Source organism: Pollicipes pollicipes, unplaced genomic scaffold (assembly GCF_011947565.3).
Source record: "Pollicipes pollicipes isolate AB1234 unplaced genomic scaffold, Ppol_2.1 Scaffold_6578;HRSCAF=7798_pilon_pilon_pilon, whole genome shotgun sequence".
NCBI lineage: Eukaryota > Metazoa > Arthropoda > Thecostraca > Pollicipedomorpha > Pollicipedidae > Pollicipes > Pollicipes pollicipes.
In genome coordinates this window covers 4601-30513 of record NW_023596901.1, presented here as the reverse complement: position 1 = coordinate 30513, position 25913 = coordinate 4601, and the positions used below count along the sequence as shown (strand labels likewise).

General features: G+C 53.7%; 3 protein-coding genes across 3 annotated transcripts; 1 reads left to right on the top strand and 2 right to left on the bottom strand.

Moving 5' to 3' along the window:
• Positions 1 to 1327: 1327 nt before the first annotated feature.
• On the bottom strand, positions 1328 to 2758 carry LOC119107004 (uncharacterized). The gene is made up of 2 exons (XM_037230351.1): positions 2625 to 2758; positions 1328 to 2015 (listed from the first exon to the last, which is right to left on the bottom strand). The coding sequence occupies exon 2, from the start codon at positions 1964 to 1966 to the stop codon at positions 1451 to 1453; it is 516 nt and encodes a 171-aa protein (XP_037086246.1). The 5' UTR covers positions 1967 to 2015; positions 2625 to 2758; the 3' UTR covers positions 1328 to 1450.
• A 370-nt stretch (positions 2759 to 3128) lies between these two features.
• Positions 3129 to 11480, top strand: LOC119106992 (integrator complex subunit 14). Its single transcript, XM_037230337.1, has 11 exons — positions 3129 to 3258; positions 4989 to 5181; positions 5541 to 5711; positions 6076 to 6309; positions 6689 to 6799; positions 7353 to 7487; positions 7828 to 7831; positions 8125 to 8216; positions 8740 to 8851; positions 9638 to 9849; positions 10156 to 11480. The coding sequence occupies exons 2-11, from the start codon at positions 5017 to 5019 to the stop codon at positions 10378 to 10380; spliced, it is 1461 nt and encodes a 486-aa protein (XP_037086232.1). The 5' UTR covers positions 3129 to 3258; positions 4989 to 5016; the 3' UTR covers positions 10381 to 11480.
• Positions 11481 to 13481: 2001 nt separating this feature from the next.
• LOC119106998 (lachesin) lies at positions 13482 to 18693 on the bottom strand (the record flags this gene model as incomplete). The annotated part of the gene is made up of 7 exons (XM_037230343.1): positions 13482 to 14233; positions 14881 to 15019; positions 16289 to 16414; positions 16644 to 16673; positions 16761 to 16814; positions 17318 to 17525; positions 18625 to 18693. Coding segments are annotated over 7 exons (1059 nt in total), but the record flags the coding sequence as incomplete, so codon positions are not given.
• Between the last annotated feature and the right edge of the window lie 7220 nt (positions 18694 to 25913).

The window sequence follows — 25913 nt, the reverse complement described above, 5'->3', positions numbered from 1 at the left end:
GCGCATGACGCATGATGCCGGATGACTGCAGGGAGACTAGCAGCGCTTCAGGTGACTTTCAGACGCATTCGCCGGGTAGTCGGGATGCTTTGAAGTTGAGTTGTTGTTTTAAGTGACAAATGCTGACGCAAAGTTACTCGTTTCACCATTTTTTTCTTTTTTTAGGACAACCTTGAGGTATAAGCCTCGTCCGATTGGTCTTCATAATTTAGCAACAACGCAACCACTCGCAAGTGTCTCACGTCATGTTTTGACTTGATAAAAACGACGATATTCCTTCTGGCTTTTCATTGCTAACCTTCACTGACTATAGCCAAGGCGATGACAATATTCCAGCAGACCAACCTGATCAGATGGAGGATTTCATAAAGCATTGTGTGGTGTTTGAAGGTTCATCCCACTGACCGCAAGTATCGGCCATGAACTGAATGTCTACTTAAAGTCGCACAGGTCGCGGTGGTGAGAGAATACAAGCGTCGGCTTCGAACCTAAATTGCGGCAATCGCTATCACTGACAGGTGAAAATATTTCGTTTAAATCTAAGGCACAACCTTTTGCTTGCTGTCGCGTTCTGACGAGACGTTTCCAAATTGCGACGAGGACATTGACGTTAAGTCTTTAACACAAATTAACAGAACTGAAACCAATTGAGACAAAACATAAGTACCTCATTACCGGGGTTGTAGTTTCCTATTCAGTTGAGAAGAGGGGCCAAAGCCCCCCCCCCCCCCGAACTTGGGCACCAGCCTCCTAACTTTGAGAAGAAAATGGGCCAAACCCAGCAAGAAACCTGTTTCTAAACCTGTTGGCATATTTTAAGGGTAGGTTTGTAATTTTTCATTGTTCATCCTCCCCCAACCCAATCATCAAGCAGCCAATCGACTTATGTTGTGAAACTACACCCCTGCTCAGTACCGTAGCGGACAAGCAGTTTGACGCCAACACAAGCATCAGGCGAAAAACTTAAGCGCGAGCAACCCAGCCAGCTGGGGTTTAGACGACAAGGCATACCAAGTTATTTAGCGTCGCCATATCACGTCAGTCACGGTACAGAACGCGGTCACGGCCAATCGCGGTACAGTACCATATGATAATAGGTTGCGGATTTAAGCCTTTACCATTGTGAAGTCAGTCTACCGCTGAGGCGCGGTATCCACACCGCGCGGAACACACATTGCGGGCCTGGTTCGGGGAAATGAGTGCACCTCTTGGGCTGGTTGGTTATTGAAATAACAGACGTCAGGTACAAATGCACTACACGAATGGGGACTTCTCGGTGTTTTGGTCGCGCAACTGCCTACTTGTCAGTTTTCCAAAAAAGTGTGAATACACAACGCAGTATCATTTATTACAAAAAACTTGCCAGCATATCAACATACCAAAAGCATCATAAGCCTTTGCGATCTCTCCAATCGCAATCTACAATCTGCGGAGGACAAGGCACACAAAATCACGTCGCGTCCAGTTTCACCGTTTTACTCGTCGCTAGTGCCGACATAAAGTCCGCGGGTACGGCGGCCTCCGCAAAGCGAGCCAGGTCCTCGTCATCGCTGCTGTCGGAGCTGCCGTCACCTGGCGCCGCAGCAGCTCCGGTCTCACTCTGAGGCGACGACTGCGCCCCCAAGGCCGAGCCCGAGGCGTCTGGTGGCGCCGCCCGGCCGTCGCCGGCGGTCGGCCGCCGCTCGCAGCGGCTCTTCTTCTTCAGCTGGTACTTCTGCAGATCGACGCCAGCCAGCCGGGGCCGCTTGGGCGCCGGCTCAGGCGCGGCCTCGTCGGCCACCTGCAGCGGTGGCGCCCCCGAGAACAGCTGAACACTGCCCTCCACCGGCACTGGCCGAAGATGCTTGCACCTGTCCTTCTCCTTAATCATGCACTCCACCACCTGGTCCAGCTTTTTCCCGACGAACTCGCGGAACTCCGGAGTCGTATCCAGGTCTCTCCAGTCGCTGTCCGTCGATGAGCTCATCTCCAGTGTCGAAGTTCTCACTATAGCATTTTTACAGGAAGGAGATAGCCTGCAAAATTGCCAAGTGATGTGGGATAGAAATGATCAAATTGCAGATAATTACAAGATGAGGCAAAATGATAGTACTTGCTGTCTTTGCCATGAAATTTTGCACCTTAAATGTATCATCTTGCACATTAAATGTATTGTATTGCACATTACTCTTGCACATTGCTTCATTGTACATTACTCTTGAGCATAAATTAAATGCATTGCACATTACTCTTGAACATTAAATGTATCATCTTTGCTCACAGTACTGACAATCATCATAATCCCATTCAAAAGATTAAGAAAATCACACTTAACCTTTGGAAACATCCATATAATATTAAACGTTCCTGTTCAAAACACGTGCAACAGAAACCACAACATAACATCACACCGCAACATTTTGACCCTCACTTTGCATAAAACAAGGTGAAAAACATAGTTCCAGTAAGCCTTAAACAATAAGAAATGGCAATCAGCATATTTCAACGTTTGCACTTTCTGCCCTGATGATGGTGCAATACCACTTCAATCTTTCAATGACCGATGACCTGTCCAAATTAACCAATCTTTCTACTAAATACATCATAGGGCACATAACCCCGACCAAACCATAGAAGCAGCTTACCTGTTGCCAACCCGCGCGCTCCTACGGCGTGACTATACTCATACAGTCCGACTTCGTGTGAGGAGCACAGAGCCACTGTTAAAAAGCCAGCAACAGCCACGTTAACCATCCACCACCTTCACAATTCCGGTAGCTGCACTGCATGTCAGCCTTACGCTTATTTCAGAAATAGCAAAGGCAAGGTCCACAGCTGATGATATGGTAGCACTTACTAGGTATGACGTACGAGGTAGATTTAAACCTTGGTCAAGAAAGCTCATTTAATGTCTGAGATATATTTTTCATCTAATTCTCTAAAAAGTTATCACATTTTTTTGATTTAGTTGCTTTCATAAAACCGATCATATTGGTGTTTCAGAGTTCAATAATTCTGTCTAATTTGACGTCATCGTAAACAAGAGAGCTACCATCTCATGGCTAGCTTATCCCGTTGTGTTGGTTGCAGAACATGGCGCAGTAGCTTCAATAAACGCACACATATTGGACGGTGCGGGTGAAGTTCATCAAAAAATGTGGTATTAGGCTATAGGGGTGGTCTGTGCGGCCCATGAGACATTGATATTGGCCGAACTTGCAAGATCGTGCTCGTGTATGCCGTCAAGAGGCAGCTGGATATTACCTGAAGTAGAGTTAGGTAACTGGCGGCAAATTTGTCCAGTTTGTTGGTTGGGATAAGTGGGATTGGGTGGTGACTGGGTGGGATGAGTGGGAGATGGGTTTCATGGATTTTTTTATGATTTGAGGATCATAGGTTGGTGCCTGATTTTAGTAGGAATTTGAATTCCAGAATTGACCGAATTTTCATTCAGTCAGATCGGACTTTGTTCATGAAATTGTCACAAGAGGTGTGTGTGTGTTTGTGTGCGTTAAGAGTCAGACTTAGTCAATCAGGCCCAGACTGCAAAAATTTATCTATGGTGCAGGATGGCTCTGCAAATGGCGCAGGTAGCATCTTTCTGGCATGAGCTTAACTCAGGTCAGAACAATTTGTGCTGTATATTCAATCCTTTTCTTTAAAACAAGCATTTTGAGCATGTTTGTCTGAAGCTCAGAGTGCTCAAGTTCACAGCATATACATTATGAAATGGTTGCTGATGTGCTGCCACTACACCAGACATTCAACATTTCATGGATTTCTTAGTCTGGAAACAAGTCACCTCAGAGTCCTCAAATACAGGAATTAAACTTAATTTATGTTTTATAGTGGGGCAGCCAATGCATGCATAAAATAAACCTTAAAAATAAGTTATTCTAGGAAATAAAATCAACTGATAATTGCCTGGGGGCTAATAAGTTTGTGTTATTCTTAAGTTGTGTTATTATTGTGGTGATTATTGTTTATTATTATTATTATTTTGTTATTATTACTGTGTTATTCTTAAGTTAAGTCTTTGTGTTATTCTTAAGTTGCCTGTGTATCAAGCTAATGTGCCCATCTGTATCTTGATCACATCTTAGTAGAATCAATTCTGTTGAAATCAATGCTGAATGTAAACTTCATCTCCTTGAGCTAAATCATATCTGCTTCAAAGGTTTGTGTTTCAGCTGGTAGCCAAATTGATGCTTAATTTTGCATGATGTGAATCAAAAGATAAGGAGTTCTGGGTGCACAAGGACCATCACAGTTGGCATCCCATAAACTAATCACCATCAGCAATAAGTTTTATAATCACCACAATGATTTTCATTGTAGTCTTCTATCCAATGGAAAAAAAGGCATAAGTGCCACCAGGTGAATTGTCTAGCAGAAAATTTTTTAGGTTTCAGCAAATCACATGCTTTTGTGCCCAGAAAAATAAATTCATACCAATTTTGAATGGATATCTTTTCAAACTTTGACTTAACACCACAAAATAAGTTATTCAAGCTGTATCAAAGGATGGATATAATCCCATTTTTAAAAAAATGATGCTCAGGCCTGTTTACTTTTGGATGTCAGATGAGGAATCAAACACATGTTGAATAACAGGCCCTCCAAAAGGACACTCATTGATGCTGCATTACAGCTTAGAAATACTGAGGTAAAAAATCCACCCACTGTCCATGAAGTTGAGAACAAGGGAGAGTGTTGTTTGTTGTGATGAACCTGATATGCTGAATACCAAGTTGACAGAGTAGGATGATGAACCTGATAGGCTGGATACAAAGATGACAGATTAAAAAATTATATAGATGTACAAGCTCTGCCAGATGTGACAACATCTTGCAAGTCAGTGGGTTTCCCAAACTAGAAGTGCCAAACCATTTTGATGAAGCCCCTTCCCAAGTGAGCTCTGTGCCTTCTGTGCTATATTAGGCATGAGTGATATCACATCCTGTGCAAAAAAGTGATAACCTGCCTCTGTGCTGGTTTCCCATCTGCAGTAGGTGCGGTCAGCAAGCCAGTTTCAGGATGCCGACAGTGATTGGGCTGGATGTGTCTCTGTCAATGAGTCAGCTGGTTCCCCAACCGGATCGTACGGAGGACCCACCCACAGTTCGTCAGCTGGCAATCAAAGGCATTCATGCTCTGCTGAATCACATTCACCACAACTGCAAACTGGAGTTTGCTGCAGTGGTAAGCAGTAAAAGACGGTAGAAGACAACCCTGCACCTGCAGGGTTGTCTTTGTACTGAATGACATGACCTGCCCAGGTGTGACCTTCATTGCAGTTGATGTAGAATAACTCATGTGATTTGTTGCATATTATGGCCTTGAAAATGTAGATTTCGGAAACCAGAGGGACAGAGTTTGATTTCCTACATTGCTTGCCATTTTACCAGTTTGAAAGACAGGCGATCCCATATGGCTTCGGCAGCTGAGCGCGTCATATAGCCCCATTCACAGCATAAGTGCAGGTATAGCATCATATTTGAGAGTGTGCATTAAGTTAAGTGCCACGTCATTAGACCTATGTCACTTGCTTGCATCGGCAGGCAGTGTACAGCTCCAGGTACGAGGTGCTGGGCTCGTTCACGCGCGACTTTGACCAGCTGAAGAGCCAGCTGTCCTCGTTGGCCGAGTACGACAAGTCCTGTGTCGAGACGGCGCTGCTCGGCGTCAATGCCGTGGTAGCCGAGGAGTGGGGCAGCGGCACTGCCTGCCAGGTCAGCTTGAGGTGGGGTTCAGTCGGTTCTGCCGCCCCGCAGGCCGGTCCGGCCGCCCCGCTCAGCCCGGACTGGGTGGACGCACCGGCCGCCCGCCTCACGCATGCTTCGATGTATCGATAATCTTCAACTGCACATCCATGTATCGATGTGTCACGAAATAATATTTGCATGAAATACATGACCGTTATTAGATGTCCTATTGCTCATGTTTGTTTTCTGTACACAATTTTCTCCGCTCCCTTCTGTCCGCCATCCACTCCATTTCTCCTACCGCGAGTGATTTTCGGACGTTTGTGCGCGGTCCGTGCTGGGTGACGGTGGCCAAAGGGCATGTGGGCTGACGCTGCCCCGCCTCTGCCAGGTGATCATCATCACGGACGGTAGCATGGGCGTGGGCGAATCGTCGCTGCGCCACCTGTCGGCCGGCGGCCGGCTGCCGCTGCCCTTCTCGTTCCCCTGTCGGCTGGACGTGGTGCTGCTGGGCGAGCGGGCCGAGCTGGAGCGCCGCGGCGCGCCGGCCGCCTTCCAGCGACTGGTCGAGCTCAGCGGTGGCGAGGGCGCGGTGCACACGCCCGAGCCGCCCCTCTCGGCCAAGGTGCGGAAGCGGCTGGACGTGTGACCGGCGCGACGGTCGTATACCACAGCGCTGGTCGAAAGCTGGCGCTCCGTACCGAGTTGGTGTGTGTGAGGCTTCCTATGGTAGTTACACTGAATATTATGAAGCTAACCGTACCGAACCTTATCATGCGCATTTGGGAAGCTCATGGGGACCGGTAAGGATGGAACGGTCCTGCTTAACGTGCAGTCGACGATGTTTAACTAGGTCCATGCTCGACCATGCCTGACTCGGTGTGGGATTTACAATTTTCAGCCCGGCATATATTTCTGCATTGTCAAACGTACCCTCACCGCCGACACCCCACGTGGTTGCCTCCGCCGTGCGGCCGGTTACAGCGGCGCCGCGTTGGTTTCAGTCGACGCTGGCGCTGTTCCGCAAGCTGGCCGAGACCAATTACGCGCCGTTCAGTGGCGTGCTGCACTGCGGCAGCCTGTCGTCGCCGGTGACGCTCTGTCCGCCGCCCCAGGTCAGGTCAGGTCAGGCACCGCCGCCAGGTGGCTGTGGCAGCGCCGATCGATACCCCAAACGGTCCTGCTCACGCTGTTTTAGTTGTGCGATTGGGCAAACCCGAGATCTTTGTGTTTGCCTTTTACGGATAACTTCGTTGAAACCTTCCCTTTCTTCCTCTTTCTTTCTCTTCCTTTTTGAACTTAGTTTTGTTGTGCAGTGACAAACAACGAACCTCCGAACGAGTCCGAAACAAATCAGTCGGGCCGTGTCCTATTCTCACCCGAGCGCGTCACTTTTGGTGCTCGATTGCATCCTCTCTTTCCCTATCTATGTATGCGTTCTTCCATCTCTTCTCTCCGTCCTCGACTGCGGTCTCCATCTGATGGCCACAGCTGCCTAGCGTTGCCAGTACCGCCCCCGCACTGCGCCTGAGGTGGTCCACCTTCCGCTGCTTCCGTCGATGACGAGCGGCCAATGCTGGCGCGTCAAGCCGGGTTTCATGGCCGGCGCGCAGACCCGGCCATTCACTGACACCCCCTCCCCCTCCCCACCCCTCTCCTCGGCGTCAGACCTACAACCGGATGCGCGACTTCGAGGCCGTGAAGCGGACCGTGTCGGCCGACCTGAAGATCTGCGGCTTCCTGTCGGTGGTGGATGTGGCCAGTCCGCCGGCCTACTCCCGACACCTGGTGCTGCCGGCGCCGGCAGGCAAGTGTTGGCGCGGCCGCCGCCGCCCGCGACCAAACGTCGCTAGAGTGGAGCAGCTGGAGCCGGCCGGGAGTGGCGCCACTCTTGGCTGGGAGTGGCGAGCCGTCTCCGCTGGGCGGGCTTTCTGGCGGCCCCATGGCGCGGCGTTTAATGGACGGTGTTGTCCTGTGACCTGTCACTGAACGTCTCACGTGACGGCTGTCTTCCTTTCCGGAACAGTCAGCCGACCCGCTCACATAGGCCAAGGTTAGGGGTTTAGGTCCATGTGGGAACCAGCTGACTCCCACGCGAAACTCAGCCAGCCGGCATGCATCAGTTCTGTCATTTTGTCATCAGCTAGGTGACCGAGTTTTGCGCACGTGTCCGAAACACCGTTGACAGCCTTGAGGTTAAGACTTACCACGCTTGGCGTATCCCCACGATTTGACAAGTCAGTGCCATGTGTGTTTAGACGCTCCTCGACGTGCTCGTGTTTTGTGGCATAAGCTGTCCTTGTACCCGGCTACACTTAGTGAGCTGTCGTGGAGTGGTATTGCGGTAGCGGCTTGGTCCACGAATCAGCACCGCCGCCCACCCCTAAACTCCCGGCCACCAGGGCAGCCGTTGTGACCTGGTGTCGCGTGTTGCGCGCAGACGCGGACGACGTGTCGGCGGTGCCCTGCTCGGAGGACGACGAGGCGGTCCGGACACCCTGCTTCTGTGTCCTGCTGCACGGCGGCCTCAAGGTCAGGTCACACAGGCCACCCCCGTGACCCGCGTCGGTGTGGGCACCGTCGCTGTGAAGTTAGGTGGTGGTGGTGGTGCCGCGGCACGTAGCCTGCTGCGCCGACAACGCTGGAGATGGACCCGGTTGTACCAGCAGGTGGCGGGCTTCGCGTCGCTTTCGATGCCCCCGGCCAGGCGTTCCAAGGTCGCCAGTATGCATGTTGGCTCAGCCCGTGTTAATGCCAGCATCAGGTCCAGGTCGCCTCATGTACAGCCGAGGCCATATGTCGTGTGGTGATCTATGTGCACGGTGCGGCTCTGGCCGCACACCTGTTTTTGGTGGCGGACTTACTCCGCTTTATCTGTGAGGCAAGTACGGACTCCGCGCTATCTGTGCAGCAAGTCCGTCACAGAGGCTCTAGCGGGTGATATGTGCAGTTGGTTCACGACACTAGAAGTCGTAATATTTCCTGAATCCCTCTGTGACGGACCACGAATCTTAGCCTGGTGGCCTCACACCGCTGTTGGTCTCCGGCCTCACAGCGTGAGAACGCAGCAGCCCTTGTCAACGTGGGTGATGACTGGTACGGCATCGTCTACTCCTGGGCTGACAGCAAGAAGAAGGCCAACCTCATGCTGTCGCTTTTCGAACCAGGTCAGTGCGTGTACTGGCGCTGTGCCCAGACTGCTCACCTCTGCCCGCGAGCTCCCGGTGATTCTGGAACAGAAGTACAGCCGCTCGGCATCGGACGAGATACATAGCGAGCGGGAGGGTTCTGTGACATCTTACACTCGGTCATTGCCGGGGTCAGCCCATCCCGCAGCAGACCGCCAGCCGCCCGCCACCCGTCCTCGCTCACCTTGCCCCGGCTTCCGCCTGTTACAGCCGCTCGCCGCTCGTGCTCGCTCACCTCGCCCCGTTTTCCGTCTGCTGCAGCCGCTCGTCCTCGCTCACCTCGCCCCGTCTTCCCACTGTGATAGCCGCTCGTCCTCGCTCACCTCGCCCCGTCTTCCCACTGTGATAGCCGCTCGTCCTCGCTCACCTCGCCCCGTGTTCCCACTGTGATAGCCGCTCGTCCTCGCTCACCTCACCCCGTGTTCCCACTGTGATAGCCGCTCGTCCTCGCTCACCTCACCCCGTGTTCCCACTGTGATAGCCGCTCGTCCTCACTCACCTCGCCCCCGTCTTCCCACTGTGATAGCCGCCTCGTCCTCGCTCCACCTCGCCCCGTGTTCCCACTGTGATAGCCGCTCGTCCTCGCTCACCTCACCCCGTCTTCCCACTGTGATAGCCGCCCGTCCTCGCTCACCTCGCCCCGTCTTTCCCCTGTTACAGCCGCTCGCCGCTCGTGCTGGTTCACCTCTCCACGTCTTCCCCCTGTGACAGCCACCCGCCGCTCGTGCCCGCTCGCCTCGCCCCATCTTCCCCTTTGGCTGACAGGGACGAGCGTGCTGCCGTGGCTGGGCGACTTCACGAACCTGGGGCCCGCCGCCGCCGGCGTCGCCTCGCCCTTCCCCATCAAAGTGTCGCGCAAGCGCAGCTATCAGCAGACGTGCGTCACCTGGATCAAGCAGTCGGGCCTGCATTCGGACGTGCAGAAGGTGCTGCGCCACGCCAGGAAACTGCCCGAGAAAACGCAGCACTTCTACAAGGCGAGTGGTCTCGGTCGGCGCCGTGGAGCCGGGCCGCGGGGCGTGTCTGCGCAGGTCTTTGCCATGTGTGTGTGTGGACGTCCCGCTGCGGTACCGCACGAGCCTCTGGTCCGGCTCGCGGTACAGTACCGCTGGTGCCGCTGGTCCGGCTCGCGACGTGGTGCCGTGTGTCGTCGGTGGGCTGACTGGGCGTTGCTGCTGGCACGTTCGCAATCTGTCACGGCACTTAAGTCTGTGAGAAGCCGCCCCGCTGTTGAGCAGCCAGTCAGCCAGGCGACAGACTGACCGGTGCGCTCGTCCCACCAGGAGCTGAACCGCGTGCGCAGCGCAGCGCTGGCGTTCGGCTTCCACGAGGCGCTGGAGAGCGTGGCGTGTATTCTGGAGCGCGAGTGCACGCTGCTGCCGGGCAACGCGCACCCGGACTGTGCACTGCAGCTGACGCACGCGGCCACGGCGCTGCGCCTCCCCGAGCACCGGCTGCCAGCCAAGCCGGTGCAGCCGCTCTGGACCCGCTTCCAGACCGACGGCTGAGGCCGCCGGCGGCCCAGCTGGAGACGGCCGGCTGGCAGCGTCCCCAGCACGACTGGAGAGGTGGGCCTGCGCGCGCTGAGCGGGGCCGCGGCAGGCCAGCGTTTGAGCCCCCTCATCCCTGCCCCGGACTGCACTGGCTACGTGCAGAGAAGGGTCAGATCGTACTGGAAACTGGCAGGGATTGTGCAGTCTTTTGAGAGCAGCGAGCCCCGCTCCCCCGCCGCTGTAGAGGCTGATGCGCTGAGAAGGCGCCTCAGACTGGAGCGGCCCTGTGGCTGCTGACCCCAGACAGGTACTGTGATTTCGAGCCGTGTCGTGCTCGCGCGCCTCTGACACACACGCCACTCCCGCCTGCGTGCTGTCGAAGAAGACTGAACATTGGACTCCTGCCACAATCATATCATGTCTATTCTGATGGGAACGTGTTGTCGGAGAACGTGCAGGGAAGGTATCCGGTGGTTGTCATAAAAGCGTGTCATTTTTCATTGCTGTGTTCATCCATCATTTGCAATAAAAGTACTGCTGACAGTCAGTTTGATTTCGCTCATTGTAGAAGCGCACAGTTCCATTGTGTTTTGTCCGGTTCGGTCTCTGGTATCTTTTTGAAAGGTGTCAAATACACACGTTTAGCAGCACATTCATAATTTAGAGGTTATGGCACAAAATGGATCATTATGTACCATTTATACTCCATTAACCTTAAATTTACCATTACAATACCATTACAATACAAAAAAACCATTAACCTTAAATTAAAAATAAATTAAAAACCATTAAAAATGTGAACTGTGGAGGTGCCGCGGCATCGGCTCATTTGGGAAAAGTTACCAAGGCAAACAGGATGGAAACGGAACCACACTGATGAGACTGGAGCTTACACACTGAGCTGAATACACTGATCGGCCCAGTCGTTACTTGCTCGATCCACTTTTCTCGCTGTCTCGTTTATCCTTGAGCTTGTTGAAGTACTCGAGCGCGAAGTCCAGTATGTCGGGCGGCTGGTGCAGCAGCACGTTCAGCGTGAACTCCAGCAGCACCTCCCGCAGCTGAGGAGGGGCCGCCTGCAGCTCCAGGCCCATGCGATCGGAGCTGCTCATCACCGGACTGTCGTGAAGTGAGACATCTTGGTCAGTCCACGTGTCGAGGGTTAGTCCATGGATGTATCTCATGAGTGTTTCAGCTTACTCCCACACGGCTATCCGCGTACATACGTGTGAAAGACACAGTCACAAGCGGCTTGCGTGATAAAAGATGGCTTTCAGAACTGGGCGCGAAACGTATGATTTCTGAATCTGACGCCGCGCGTCAGTGCTGCACGCCGTGTCTTAAATCTCTTATTTCACTTCCAACGTCCCTGACTGCTCGGAGAGAGACAACATGGTGGTGTGCGTATTATCGCGTTGCACATGTCTCATCAGGTGACATGCTCTCTGAAATTAGCCCCTGTCATTCGTCACGCTATCCTCTCGCTCGCTTTGTCCTGCGTCCTCGCGACAGCCCGCCCGACGGACGGAGGCAGCATGCGTCGACCATGAGCGGGCCGAGCGGCCCTATGGTGGGGGCCCCGTCCGAGCGTCATGCACACACCCCGCAGAGGGGTTGCTGTATATGAAAATCCTTGGCGAATGGAACCCCAGGTGCATATAGTCCTACCCCACCGTGGTCCATTCTCATTCATCCCATAATGCTGAAAGGACCACGACTGGCCGAAATGGCTGTAATCCAAATAACCAGGAACCAACGTGCTCTTTCCCACGGCGCAACAATATTCGATGTTAATTTGATGACTTCTTTTTTAAGGTTACCGATAGTGTAGTGGTTAAGCTGCGCGTGAGGGAAACCAGAGGTGCAGGGTTCGGCACCTTGAGGTGTGCGCCCCCTGCCAAGGTAAGGGACAGGCGACGCCAATGCCTTTAATGCTACGCGACGCCCCGTGGCCTCAGCAGTCGGGCGCGTTGGAAAACCCGAATGATGCATAGTACCTTTTTTACATGTGGCTTCGGTCCTTCTCACCTTTATTGTGTGCTGGTGCTGCTTTTCGGGCCGTAGGTTACTTTCTGATGAAACAATTTCAGAACTGATATAATCGTATATCTTCAGCGCTTTAGAAGGAAATCAATTTTGGAGCGAACAATGTTTCGGGCTCATAAGTGTTAATTAGAATACATACATTTTGACCTTTGACCGCAATTTAAAAGACAAGAAGTGTTTGAACACGTTGCGCAACCGAAGTTCTTAAAAATAATGTTCTTCCACGTGATTAATAAGTTGCCTTTCCTTTACTTTTTGGAGGCATTGACGCAGAGTGCTAGCAAAATTGCTGAATCGGCTACCTTTTTCACCCTTTTACGATTATGAATGCAAACCTGTAGTCTTCTCAATATGATACGTGATGCCGATCATCCACTGCATTTTGTCAGTCGTTCAGCATTTACTATCACGGACTCGCTGTTTCCCACCGAAATATTCTAGCGAGTAGCACATGCCAGTTAAATTCGGAGCGGCAATCCCTCCCGAGAAGGGCAGTGAAGCGTATAGGCCAGGCACATGGATAGTTTGTTTAATATAGGTATGATGTAGTCGAGGAACATGCCCCAGGCATATGGTGTCACGGCCGTACGCGAGCGGGCCCAGCCACTCGCCACGCGCCGCGTGACCAACATTATATCAGCTAACCGGCCTCACCCCTCATCGCCGGCCTCTGTGCCTCGAACCATCCCGTGGCCAGGGGTTAGTGGTGGCAGACTCCGCCAGCCGAAACTAGGGTCTTACATATGGGCGGTGCTTTAACAATGAACAGGTACGTATCGACTATCGACGGTTTACCAGAGCTGAAATTTCTTATCAAAGGGATGCTGGCGCTCTTCGCTTGCTGCTGTCTGAAATATGATCTGTTGCTGAGATGAAAAGTGCTTTAGTTAATAGATAATTCGCGATGAAATATGAAACCACTCTTTCTTTGTGAATGGGAACGAAATATCGACACGCGTCCCGCACGTTTCCGAGTCTCTTGTAGCTGCTCTTTTTAAAGTGGAAAAGGTTTCAATAGAATATTCTGGATCAGTTTCGAATATCAGATATATTCTAAGAAACATGTGACAACGTTTATTGCCTGCTGACAAACTTGCATTTGCAGTCTCTCGTGCCGTGACCTGGTGTTGCATGCGAATTGAATATGGTTATAAAGAACATCTCGAAATGCATCACGCAATTTCAGCTGGGCAGTAGTCTGATCTTTCACGGTACGTTTTGTTTGAACAGACCTCCCACCTCCTCCCATTGCTGACATTCTTATACCGAATAAATAATATAGCGCCAACATTTGCCTACTTTCGTCGCAGGTGACGGGACCAGCCGTTTGAGAGGGCGAGCAGGGAGGTAGTGCGACAGCGTTCAACTGGTGCGAGGGCCGGTTGCTGATCAGGGAGCGAAAAGGGCGAGCCGGACAGCGACAATTAGCAGCAGCGCCGGCCTCAGACGGTCGGCCACTGCCGTCGTGCCACCTGCCGCCGGGTCCGGCCGGCGCGGCGCCGCTGTGGTGCTGGTACTAGTGCTGGTGGTGCTGGCGGCTGCTGGGGTGCGGCCTCTTGGTGACGGCTGTGGCCGCTTGGTGACCACGCTTGGCCGGCGCCGCTGCTCTGGCCGGCGCGGCGCCGGCGTCAAGATGGCCTGCCGCGACGGTGGCGCCGTCGGTCGCGCCACCTCGCTAAGCCGAACGTATCCCTCGGCCCGAGAGATGGCGTTGCTGGCGATGCACGTGTACAGGCCGGCGTCGCCGGGCTGGAAGTCCCGGATCCGCAGGGCCACGTGCGTTTTGTGGCCGCTATGCGTTTCCCGCATCACATATTTCAACCTGAGAAGTTGACGGTGCACGGGTCAGTTTCGGCTACGTGCACGGGTGCAGTGCACCATCACACCGTTGAAATGTCCCACGCTGCTCCACAATGCCTGCCTTTTCCAGGTCGCTGCGCGGCCCGCCCCTCTATCCTCAATCGTCACTGTGTTTTAAATCATCTCAACCCCACGTGTTGCCGTGACGAGCTGCGGCCGTTTGTGTGATCTTGGGCGGGGCGCCCTGGCGCGAGTCCCACCCCGGCGTCCGCACATGCCCGGGGGAGGTCCCATACCCCTGAAATGGTTTATAGTGCCGAAAGCACTCGAATTACGAGCAAGCCAAACCACTGTGCACGACACTTTGGTACATCTAACTAGCTAGTATGGTGTATAACTTCATGTACCGAACTTGCATCTCGGAAGGGAAACGTGTCCTGGTGGTGATGTGAGCTGGATAGGTACTGATCATTTTCTGAAAAAGTACGTGCCCTAAAAGTACCTCTTCACCCAGTCACGCCTCTCCACACAAAAAAGTCTCTCCACCTGGGATAGCCTCGCGGCGTGTCAGCATCTCTGGGTGTTCCCAGTGCCGGAGGAGTCCGTGACAAAGTGCATGAGTCCCGTGCGGGCCGCGCGGGCTGCCGGCCGCGCGGCGGTGGAGCTTACTCGTCCGTGTCCAGCGCCAGGCCGCCCTTCAGCCAGTAGGTGGACGGCAAGGGGGAGGCCTCGATCTGACACTCTAACGTGACATCCGAGCCGCGCGGCGCCCCCAGCATCTGACTGGAGATGCGCACCACAGGCGCGACTGCGGGAGGAGGCCTCGTCAGACAACGCACCGGCTGGCGGACGAGCCGCGGCAGGAAATGTCACCGACTGCGGCAGAGGGAGGGCCACCAGCTAGCACGCCCAGTGGCGCTTGCCGATCACGGCAGGGACCGCCAGCAGACATTCGCAACACCATTCAGTCGCTACTACCATTGACACTGCTGGAATCGGACCGCATGGTAACGTCGGTTTTTGTAACTTTTTGTCGTTATTGCAATGAGATGAGACAAATCCGCATAGTCGGTCAGATCTGGCGTCGATCGTCGCCGAGCACGAACACAAGGACATCCACGTTTGTGTACACATTCCATACCAGCAGCGCATCTTAAGAGCCTAAACACGTTCCCCAAAATGTGCTCCGTGGTGGATTCTCTTCACCACGGTTGGGTTTTCCACGGCACGCCATGTTCATGTCTCTGAACACACAGGACAAGCTCGTGAGCTTAAATGGGCCTTTTATGCGAGTGACCACGCATCTCTGTCGGCGCCTGATTGCTCGCGGGTGGTGGAATTCCTGCTACCGCGCCAATTGTGCCTCATCTGTATCAAGGGACTCAGGTTGTGCCATCTGTATCATGTATCCGTGTCCGTATATCCGTAGGAATTCAGGTGTGTCATTGCTGCCTGCGTCGGGTATGCCCCAGCTGTATCAAGGGATTTAGGTGAGTCACTGCTGCTGGGCACTGGTGTGTCCCAGCTGCATCAATGGACTCAGGTGTGTCACTGCTGCTGCCACCGGGTGTGTCCCAGCTGTATCGACGGAGCTCAGGTGTGTCACTGCTGCTGCACCGGGTGTTGTCCCAGCCAGATGTATCAAGGACTCAGGTGTATCACTGCTGCTGCGTCGGGTGGCCCCAGCTGTATCAAGGGACTCGGGTGAGTCACTGCTGCTGCGCCTGGTGTGTCCCAGCTGTATCAAGGGACTCAGGTGTGTCACTGCTGCTGCGCCTGGTGTGTCCCAGCTGTATCAAGGGACTCAGGTGTGTCACTGCTGCTGCACCGAGTGTGTCCCAGCTGTATCAAGGAGCTCAGGTGTGTCACTGCTGCTGCGCCAGGTGTGCCGGTGCCCCAGCCGTCCTGCTGTGTCCCTTCTCGCGACCCCGAAGCTGCCGGCCGGTGCGGCGCGTCGGTGTGACCCAGCCTGTACGGTGTCGGCCTCGGGCTCCGCCTGCGGGCACTCTCCCGACCAGGGAAGCCGGCCGTGCCGGACGAGCTCCATGAGCTCCGCTCGGCTGCACGCGTCACTCACAGGCCACGTTCACCATGATCCTCTTGCTGATGGCCGGCGGCACCTCGTTGCTGGCGATACAGAGGTACGCGCCCGAGTGGTGGCGCGTCACATGCACCAGGTGGAGCCGCTCACCCTGCAGCTCCGCTGGCAGATGCGGCGAGAGGGTGCGGATCAGAATGAGTTGAAAGACACACAGATGAAAGCCGCAGCATTTTGAAGACACCAGGCGCTACGCCACCACATGGAGCGCTAGCTTAGAACGCTCATCAACCTCACCGTCCTGAAACGCACTCCATTCGACCTTTTTGACGCCATACCCGGCGTGAGTGCGCCTGGCGGCTGCCCTGACCGGCTGCCGTGCCGGCGGGCTCACCCGTCTGGAGGTGCGCGTGCGGCGCCGCGGCCGGGATGTGCCGGCCGTCCTCGCGGCGCCAGCTGATCCGCGGAGCCGGGTCGCCACCGGCGCGGCACGTCAGCGTCACGTTCTGACCCGCGTGGACGCTGACGTCACGGCTCGTGCCGGCGTTGTCGAACATCGGCGGGACTGGGAACAGACGCGAGCCGGGCACGCGGACGCCGCGATGGAGGCGGCGGCGGTCCGTTGCCGTCGCTGGCTGAGAGAGCTAGGTGGAAGACCATTTTGGTCGCGAATCTGCTGAGTACCTTACAACGGTGGTAGGTAACTTCCTAGCTCCATGGTGTAACGATGAGATTTGGTAGACCGTGTACCATTGGTAATGGTGCTGATGGTCTCAGGGTGGGGGCCGCGACAAAGACGGCGGCGAATATCATACAAAATGCATTCCAAGATCGGCGAAGGGGTGGTTGTTTTAAAGTAGCTCCTCGCTGTCTTCACGTGCGATAAGTAAGACAATGCTGTGCCTTACTGTTTGCCGCGCCAAAATCACCACCCCAGGACAACAAACACCGGGACAGCATAGATGACCATTATGCCGCCGGGTCCACGTGAGGGTGTTCCCCAGTGGCGCCCCCTGCCGGGTAGTCCGCCCCGCCCACAGCCAGCCCGAGGCCGTCCCCATCACGCACCTCGCACGGCGATGCAGCCGATCTGCTTCTTCATCAGCACCGTGTTGATCTGGCACATGTAGCAGCCGCCGTCGGAGGGCTGCGCGCGTCGCACGTGCAGGCTCCAGGCGCGGTGCTGGTCGTGCGTCATCGAGATGCGCCGGTTGGTCGTGATGGTGCGCTTGTGCAGCGTCAGGATGGTCTGGGTGTCGGCCTTCAGCCAGCCCACCTGGGGCCGGTCAGAACGCCGTGAAAGGCCAGCCGACGCGGCCTGGGCGCGGGAGGCCCCCAGATAGGGGAATGCCCGCTACTTTTCGTAGCTTATTTAGCATCAGTTCACTAATAATTCAATTTATTTACAATTATATATGCTATAATTAATTGACATCTTATAAATAAGTTGTATATTTATATAATATATAGACCATATAAATAAATCATAATTATATATATATATATATATATATATATATATATATATATATATATATATATGTATATAATATAACAATTAAAAAATAATAATTCACACACAAGTCACAAACAATTACTAACTAAATAATAGCAATCACTCGACAGCCCAGTGTCAGCGGAGATCACTCGTAAACAGGCTGAAGACGGCCGGCCCGGCGACAGATCCCAGAGACACCCCGAAAAGGACTGACAGTCACCGTACGGCCCCTTAGCAGCTGCTTCCGGCCGTCCATGCAAATACCAATATGTTGCGTCGACCCCTTGCTATCCAAGCCACGTGCAGGATGCGACTGTATGTCGTCAGGGAGGTGCCCAGATAGTGCAGACACCGTTCATGCCACTATCACTTGAATAACGCCCACAGAAAATACGGCTCGGGAACTGTCTGAATCACGAGTCGGATGTCCATACTAGTCTTGCGCGCCACAATACTGCAGCCTGTAACAGTGCTGGACGAGAAGCCACTTGTAGTCGACATCGTTGCGCGGCTATCGTATCCGTAGACGTGGTATAAAAAGCATGCCGCCTTTGCTTGGTGATGAAACAGCACATCCGGGAGCTGTGTGTCAGCCTTTGCCACAAACATCACCACCAATCCTATAGGAGGTGAAACTTGCGAAAACTTATATGGGCCTAGAACAGACCATACCACGTTTTGACACCAGTTCTTCATAGACTACGTTCATCGACTCCGTGTTGAGATCAGACGCGTTAACGAAGAACGCTGGTCTGCTCAAAAACATTCGAAGTCCCGCCGACGTTTCTCACACCCAACACAAGGGCTCTATTACCAACATCTGTGTGGGTCATAGATCTGCCTGGGGCCTGCATGACAAGCTGACGGGCGGCCTCACCTTGTAGGGCCCCAGGCGCTCCACACTGCAGGTCAAGATGGCCTCCCTGCCCTGGGCCACGGTCACATTCTGATCTCGCCGACGAACCTCGGCTCGTACTCGACATCGAAACCGCTGTGTCCTGCGGGGAGGGACGTCATCACCCGCTGCGTCCCTGCGGGGAGGGACGTCATCACCCGCTGTGTTCTGCGGGGAGGGACGTCATCACCCGCTGCTGTCTGCGGGGAGGGACGTTATCACCCGCTGCGTCCTGCGGGGAGGGACGTCATCACCCGCTGTGCCCTGCGGGGAGGGACGTTCATCACCCGCTGCTGTTCTGCGGGGAGGGACGTCATCACCCGCTGTGTTCCTGCGGGGAGGGACGTCATCACCCGCTGCTGTCCTGCGGGGAGGGACGTCATCACCCGCTGTGTTCTGCGGGGAGGGAAGTCATCACCCGCTTAGCCCTGCGGGGAGGGAAGTCATCATCCGCTGTGTCCTGCTGGGAGGGAAGTCATCACCCGTTGTGTGCTGCGGGGAGGGAAGCCATCACTTGATTATGAAGGTTTGCCGGCAAGCCTACCAGATGAATGGCATTAATTGTTACAATTAACATTACATTCCCGGAAATGGTCAATAGGGCCGTGAACGTTGTGATTAAATCGATAGAGTCATGCAGCGTGATCCCAAAAACAAACAAAAATTGCTTACAGTGTCTCGAAATTGACCTCGAAATTTTTGTAATTGCGTCTCGGTAAGGGTCAAACCCCGCTTTATTTCCTGAACTAAATACCTCATATTGTTCCAAGTTACACTTGTCTGCCATGAAAGAACGATGAGAAACTGTTCCCGCATTTTTCAACGCCAATTTCTAGCGGTTCATTTCTCTTTCGGTCCGTAAATGTGAAGGTCTGCCGGTTACCACCCCTCAAGAATTCTGTTAATGGTTTCCTGACCGTGTCGCACATCGGAAAGTGGTCTTTGGCCACGGACGGTGCGGTCCATTTTCGACTTCATGGCCTGCGACAGCCAGGCACTGACCTATCACTGGGCCAGCTCAGCAGCAGTCACAGCTGGCGACAGAACTAGCCTGATTGGCAGGGCCAGTCTGAACTCCTGACAGAATGGAATGACCCCAATTTTCCCCAGGCAGTTTCATCCCCATCTGTCCACAGGTTCGTCCTGATCTCTCCCCAGATCCGTCCTGGACCCTTCACGGGTTCGTCCCGATCTCTCCAGCCGAGGTGTATCCCGATCCATCCGGTCAAGCCCATCCTGACGCTCTCAATCAGGAGTGCCCTGATCCACCCAGTCAGACAAACAGGTTATATTACACAGGGCTCAGGTACCACACAGGTAATTACCGCTCAAGACAGGCCTATTTTCGCACCAGGTAGTGATGTGCCGGTGCTCAGTAAAGGCATCGCTCAGTGATGATCCAGTGTTCAGTGATGGCACCACTCAGTCCTTCAACGTAATTTGTCCAAAGGCAGGACAAAGGTAAAACACTTTCGACAGGTGACGGTCTCCCTCAACAAGTCTGAAAATTTATCATCAGACAGATGGAACGCTACAAAAAAAGCCTCCAAAACATCCCGCAGTCCCCTGGGCCGTCAGCTTCGGACTGGCCTCGGGGCCCCTCTGAGGCAGCTTCTGATCCCCAGCGGGCGCCTCGGCACCCGACGACCCGAATCAGCGGGCGGATTACGGCCGGCAGGTCGTTATGACACGCGGCCGTATCGAGCCAGCCGGCGGTGCGCCCCCATCGGCCGTGTTTACTTATTCCGCCGCCGGCCGGCTATCTCGGCCCGCTCCCACCGGAGACGCTTATTATCGGCGATTTTCATTATCTGCTCGGGGGTATGGGAGAAAAATATTGTTGCTGGCGCCGGACAATTGAGCGCGGTGGCTTCCATTGCGGGCGGGTGTTTGGACGGCGCTGGTCGGCGACGGGCATTGTGGCCGGTAATAAGCCAGCACGGCTGCGTGGGGCGACACCCCAGCCTGATTATCAGCTCATTCCGGGCGGCTGGTGCGGCCGGCCGAGGCCTCACGGCCGGTCGGCGGTGCTCACACGTCAGCACCTCGGGGCAGGCGGGGTCGCGGCGGCCTGTTGCGCTCGGTTCGGAGCGGTGGCCAGTGGGCTTCTAAAGCGGAGACAGGCCGCTGAGCCCCCCCCCCCCCCCCCCAGCGTCATCGGAGTGGTGTTCGGCTCAGCGGCTATAGGTACGCAATCGGCCAGTCATAATCGTCTCCCTAGTGTCACCAGACAGGTATTGATCGCATCCCTGGTGTTATCATCTCACATTGTGCGGAGATTAATGCGCTTCTGCACGCAGCGATAGAGACGTTAGAATATTCCGTGGATAAATATGCATTGATATTCGTGTCCGATCGATGTAAATGATAGCATTCTCGGTATCCAATGAACTTCTGTTGTCGGCAGTGGTCGTTTGCGACAAGATAGCTTCCTTTTTCAGCACAGATTTAGTTCAACCTTCGGGCTCGGCACCCATGTCTATAAGTTAAAGAACAAGCCAAATAAAATAAATAGATAGAGGGAGAACATACACTCGATAAAAACATCAGGTGATTGATGCTTGTTTCTTTTTACGAAATAAAGCATAAAGTTGGTTTCACCTGCTGGATCCATTCAGCCCAGAGTTAAAGTTTTACACCATCCAATTTAGGGGGGGGGGGTAGAGATACCAAGGCGATCATTACCACATTATTCAGATTGCATGGCTGAGGGGGAGGGGGGCGGCAGATAAACATGTCAGCCATGTCTATAGCTACAGTGGATCTCTAAATTACTATTTGCGACCCGCCAACAATGCTTAAAGTTCTCAGCTCACGCAATCATCGTTCCTAAACAAAACCCTCTTGTCAAGGCACAAAGAACGGGTGGCAGTTGTCAAGCGCTCTGTCTAACACTTCTAGACCTTGGACCTGACTCCCTGCATGCTTACCACTCTGCAATAATTCCGGAGATTTCCGCCAGCGTGTTGCGCCTGGGCTATAAGGATGAGCGTCTCCAAAGGAGTCGTTACATTTCACGAGCGACCTGTCGGCGCGGCGACCAACGGCACTGCAGGGAGTGTCGCCTGATGAGCACAGGCACTGTGACTGTGCGAGTCGCACACTAGTCGGCTGTCGGGGGCAGCACACCGGCCGGCTGTGGAGGGTCGCACACTGGCCGGCTGTCGGAGGTCGCACACCGGCCGGCTGCCGGGGGTCACACATCGGCCAGCTGCCGGGGGCAGCCCGCCGGCCGGCTGCCGAGGTCGGTTCATCGGCCCGCAGGGCGGTTGTCGTCAGCGGAGCTTTGCGACGCGCTTAGCCGCTCAGGCTGCATGGCATCGCCTACCTCTCACCCTGGCAGGGGGGGGGGGGGGCGGTACCACAGAGAGTCGAATTCCATACCTCTGATACCTCTGGTCTCCTATGATCACCAGCGGTTGCTCGATATAGTGTACTACCGTACTCAAGTGCATTCTAAAACCGGATAGAAGCCCGTTGATTTCGCATAGAGGCGTGGAGACAGGCTGGCAAACAACTCTTACGCATTTCGAGATGATCATGCGCCCCCACATTACACACTTCACCCATGTGACCATCGCTACGATGCACCCCCAACCCACTCGCGGGCTGCGCATCACCGACCACCATCACCACCCTCTGATCAGCTGCGCCCCGCGTCGGCAGGCACGGGCGTGCGGCGTGCGGCCGCCGACCGTCGGCCGTCCCGACTGGCGGCCGCAGTGACGGCCGCCTGTTGACAAGTGCGCACGGGCGACGTCCGGCCGCCGATCACACCGGCGGGACGACCGCACCTGCCGCCGCCTGTTGTGACGGCCGCTCAGGCGCACGCAGATTGTTTGGCCGGCGGCGGAGCGTGTGTCAGCGGCCGTTAGTGCCGCCCGGACGGCGACGACGACACTGCCGCCGCCCGGCTAATTAGCGCCGCTCCCGCGGCGGCTGCCCGACGCGGTCAGGCGCCGGCGCCGCCTACGCGTCCGAGCGTGCCCGGGGGCAGGAGTGGCGCAGCAGCAGGGGGGGAGGGGGGGGGGGGCGGCAGGCAAAGAGAGCAGTCCCCCGCCCCCGCAAGAATTTTGGGGAATCCTTTTTTCCAAACTAAAGGCATTGTAGCCACCCGTGGAATGCCAATATTCAGATCAATAATGCTCATAACTGAGCTAGATAGCATCCAATCGAGTCCAGAAGACCTATCAATCCATGCGCTAGATGGATAAGCGCATTGAAATGGAAGAAGTGCAGACAAATAAGTTTGCTTTTTACTTCTGTGAGGCTTATTTTGTGATACATTCGATGCGAAATAGGATTTTGATACAAATTATAGAATCATGTATTACGTAGCGGCTGATTGGGCCGGAAAGGCTTTCATGTTTTGAAAAAAGAAATTTGTGGTAGAGTTAGATTGAAAAGGTGTGGATTGCATTTGATCGCAAATTCTGCAAGCAGAATCAATAAAGAAGCTGCTTTTAACTTCATTATAACTTTTCCTCTGCGATCGTTTTTACTCGAAGTGACCTTTGAAATACATTTGATCGCTATGGGCGGCGCAAGACTTTTTAATATCTGTGAATGCTATAGGGTCATTTCAAGAGCCTGGCAATAATTAGATTACACAATCATGTAAGTATATCCCATTATATTATAATGAATGCAATCAATAATAATCTTAAGCTGTCGCCTTATTCAAATCAAATGACACGCACGAAAGGGGCAGCCCCCGTCGAAGGCGCCTGCGTGGGCTCAGGCCACCTGTTCATCCACTGACGCGCGCCGGCGGTCAGGCAGAGGCGCAGCGCCACCCGGCCTCGCGACTTAGCGCACCGGCACACCATGAGATCGGAAAGACATCGAACAATCGCTGACGTTGAACGCAAGGGACCATTTTGAGGCGGAGTTAGGCCTGCTTGGGATTCTGGCGGGCGGGTTACACGTGCAAAAGCCATCCCTCCGCACGTGGCAGAGACTAGGCTGGAAACAAAATTTTAAGTCCTCATTTCAGCATTTCTTAATTGAGTGATTGTTGTTCGTTTTTTACCGAGCGATTAGTTCGTCATTATTTCTCTTACAAATTTTCCCCTTGTGAGTTATATTTGCAAGGTGAATTGCAGGCAACCATTTCACCGCAGCATCACCAAGGGGACGTCCTGCCATCCCCTGATGCAACGCACTTTACCTGGGTTCAGATGACCTTGTAGGCTCCACATCGTTGCTGCCAGCAGTCCATTCCCTGCGATGGTCCTTGCGTCATACTCAAAATTGGACATCTTTGCATATACTAGATATTGCGCTGATAGCTAAGGTGAAGACACCAGTGTCGGGGCACCGCTTGCCCTTGCCCAGCCGGCCTTGCCCAGCCGGCTTATATCCGAATACGTCGGATATAAGCCGGCTGGCGGCACTTGTTTGGAGTTTTTAAACTTGTTCGGTCTTGGTTCGGGAGCGCCAACGTATTTCTTAGAAGGAAGCACATGAAAGGCCTACGAAATGCTCGCTGACTGGCTCTCGCACAATGGTCCAGGTCGATATACATGACACCTATACGCATGATTTATGTTGTTAACCAGCGCACTCCAAGTGCAACTTGTGAACGAACCAGTAGCGCTCTGTCGGTTGCCAGAAATCAGTGCTGATGCAGCGGCCTGATGTCTCCTATGATATCCTGCTGGTCGTAGAAGCCTCTCACTCATAGGCTTGCTCACTTTAGCTTAAGATGTCAAGGTGAGTATACGTACGCATTTAGCATGTACGTAAAATACCTATATGCTAATTACATGATAAACGCCCTCTATTTTCCTGTGGAGGCATTTTCAAGTGGTATGTAGATGAAAGCCTCAAAATTCAACACTGGCCGATGCTGGCCGTTACCCTGACATTTTCGCTTAGAAAAAAAGAGTGACGATCCCCGGTCGGCCAATGTCCACGCTGATACGCCGATTTCTGAATCAACACCACTTCCTGTGACGAGAAAACTCGAGCCTGTAGCGCGAAGAACAAACAGCAGACGTGACGGGATGCGTCGCATCTGAAAGTTTCCAGTATGCCTTTAGTTATTCATTGCCTTGGTGCCGCGATTTTTGACGCACACAGTAAACATCAGCATATCAGCACGGCTGAACGTGCAGCGGGCTTTGAACATGTTCCGATAAGCCTTACCACCAGGGTCCGCTATGAGGAGGAAAAGAAAAGACCTGAACTTTGAGAAGAGGTCATCTGAAGAAAAAAAACTGTTCACTAAGCCTCCCAATGTCATCCTGCTGAGTAGAAGACCTGGCGCTCACTTGAGATGAGAGGTACATCAGTGACTTGCGGCAGGTCGGCCTGGCCTTATTCTCGGCAGGGATGTCAGGTCTCCTGACCTGACATCTGACACCTGTCATCGCGGGTGTTCACCATTCATCCACACTGCAGTCAGTCTCTCGTCTGCGGCGGGCATCGTATAGCGGGGAATTTCGCGCAAGTTTACCCCTCCCCCCCCCCCTCCACCAAATTGGCTATTAGGACAGTGACGTTTTTGTGTGGCGTGCATCACAGTGGGCGGATGTCATTGCGACTACAAAAAACACGGAAGGCTCCGAGTAGTCGCAAAATTGCGAGAGGATGGTGCGAGGATGATGATGAGCCGACCTTCAATGTAACAGGAGAAATTGGTTTCACGACGACATTGAGCGATCACCTTCGTTTAGAGACTATCTCTTAGTATGTGTGTTGTTTGGGTTTTACGACGCACTCGGCTGCTGGGGCTATATGACGTCACCTGCCTTTGACCTTGAGAGAAACGTTAACCGCGGGGATGCAAACCTCGTTTCTTTGGTTTCCCGGACACTCAGCTCAACCACTACTCGTTCGGCGCCTCTGTTGGTGTGTTGAAGGCTGGTTATTTTCGGCATAAAAGCCCGCAATGACCAACAGCCAAGGGCTTTAGGCCTCTCCTGCGTGCAGTGTATTTGCCGTCGATACCGAGCACGAACTGCGTGTTAGCGCTAGCGCTTGCCAGGCAAAATTGGATCGATGCATGGCAGGAGTAAATAATTTTCCAGGAGTTAGCGCACGGGTTTAAATGGAATGGAACGGAGAAAGGTGCAGGGATGGTTTTTGAGAAAATAGTTTCCTCTCGAGCGTTATATAGCTGGCGTGTAACTTTTCTCAATCGAACGCTCTTTTCACGCATACTTCTTTCTGAGGCGCGATTCCGGAAAGCATGCTGCGTCTCTCTCATTACGAGTGCCAGGCTTTGTAGGCAGGTCAGGACATAATTTGTATTTTATGCCCCCAGA

What these genes read in the sequence shown, in the direction of transcription:
- LOC119107004 (XM_037230351.1), bottom strand. Translation starts at nt 1,966, where the DNA reads ATGAGCTCATCGACGGACAGCGACTGGAGAGACCTGGATACGACTCCG.
- LOC119106992 (XM_037230337.1), top strand. Translation starts at nt 5,017, where the DNA reads ATGCCGACAGTGATTGGGCTGGATGTGTCTCTGTCAATGAGTCAGCTG. An exon ending in AACTGGAGTTTGCTGCAGTG is followed by an intron (nt 5,182 to 5,540) that starts GTAAGCAGTAAA and finishes TTGCATCGGCAG; the next exon opens with GCAGTGTACAGCTCCAGGTA. An exon ending in AAACGCAGCACTTCTACAAG is followed by an intron (nt 9,850 to 10,155) that starts GCGAGTGGTCTC and finishes TCGTCCCACCAG; the next exon opens with GAGCTGAACCGCGTGCGCAG.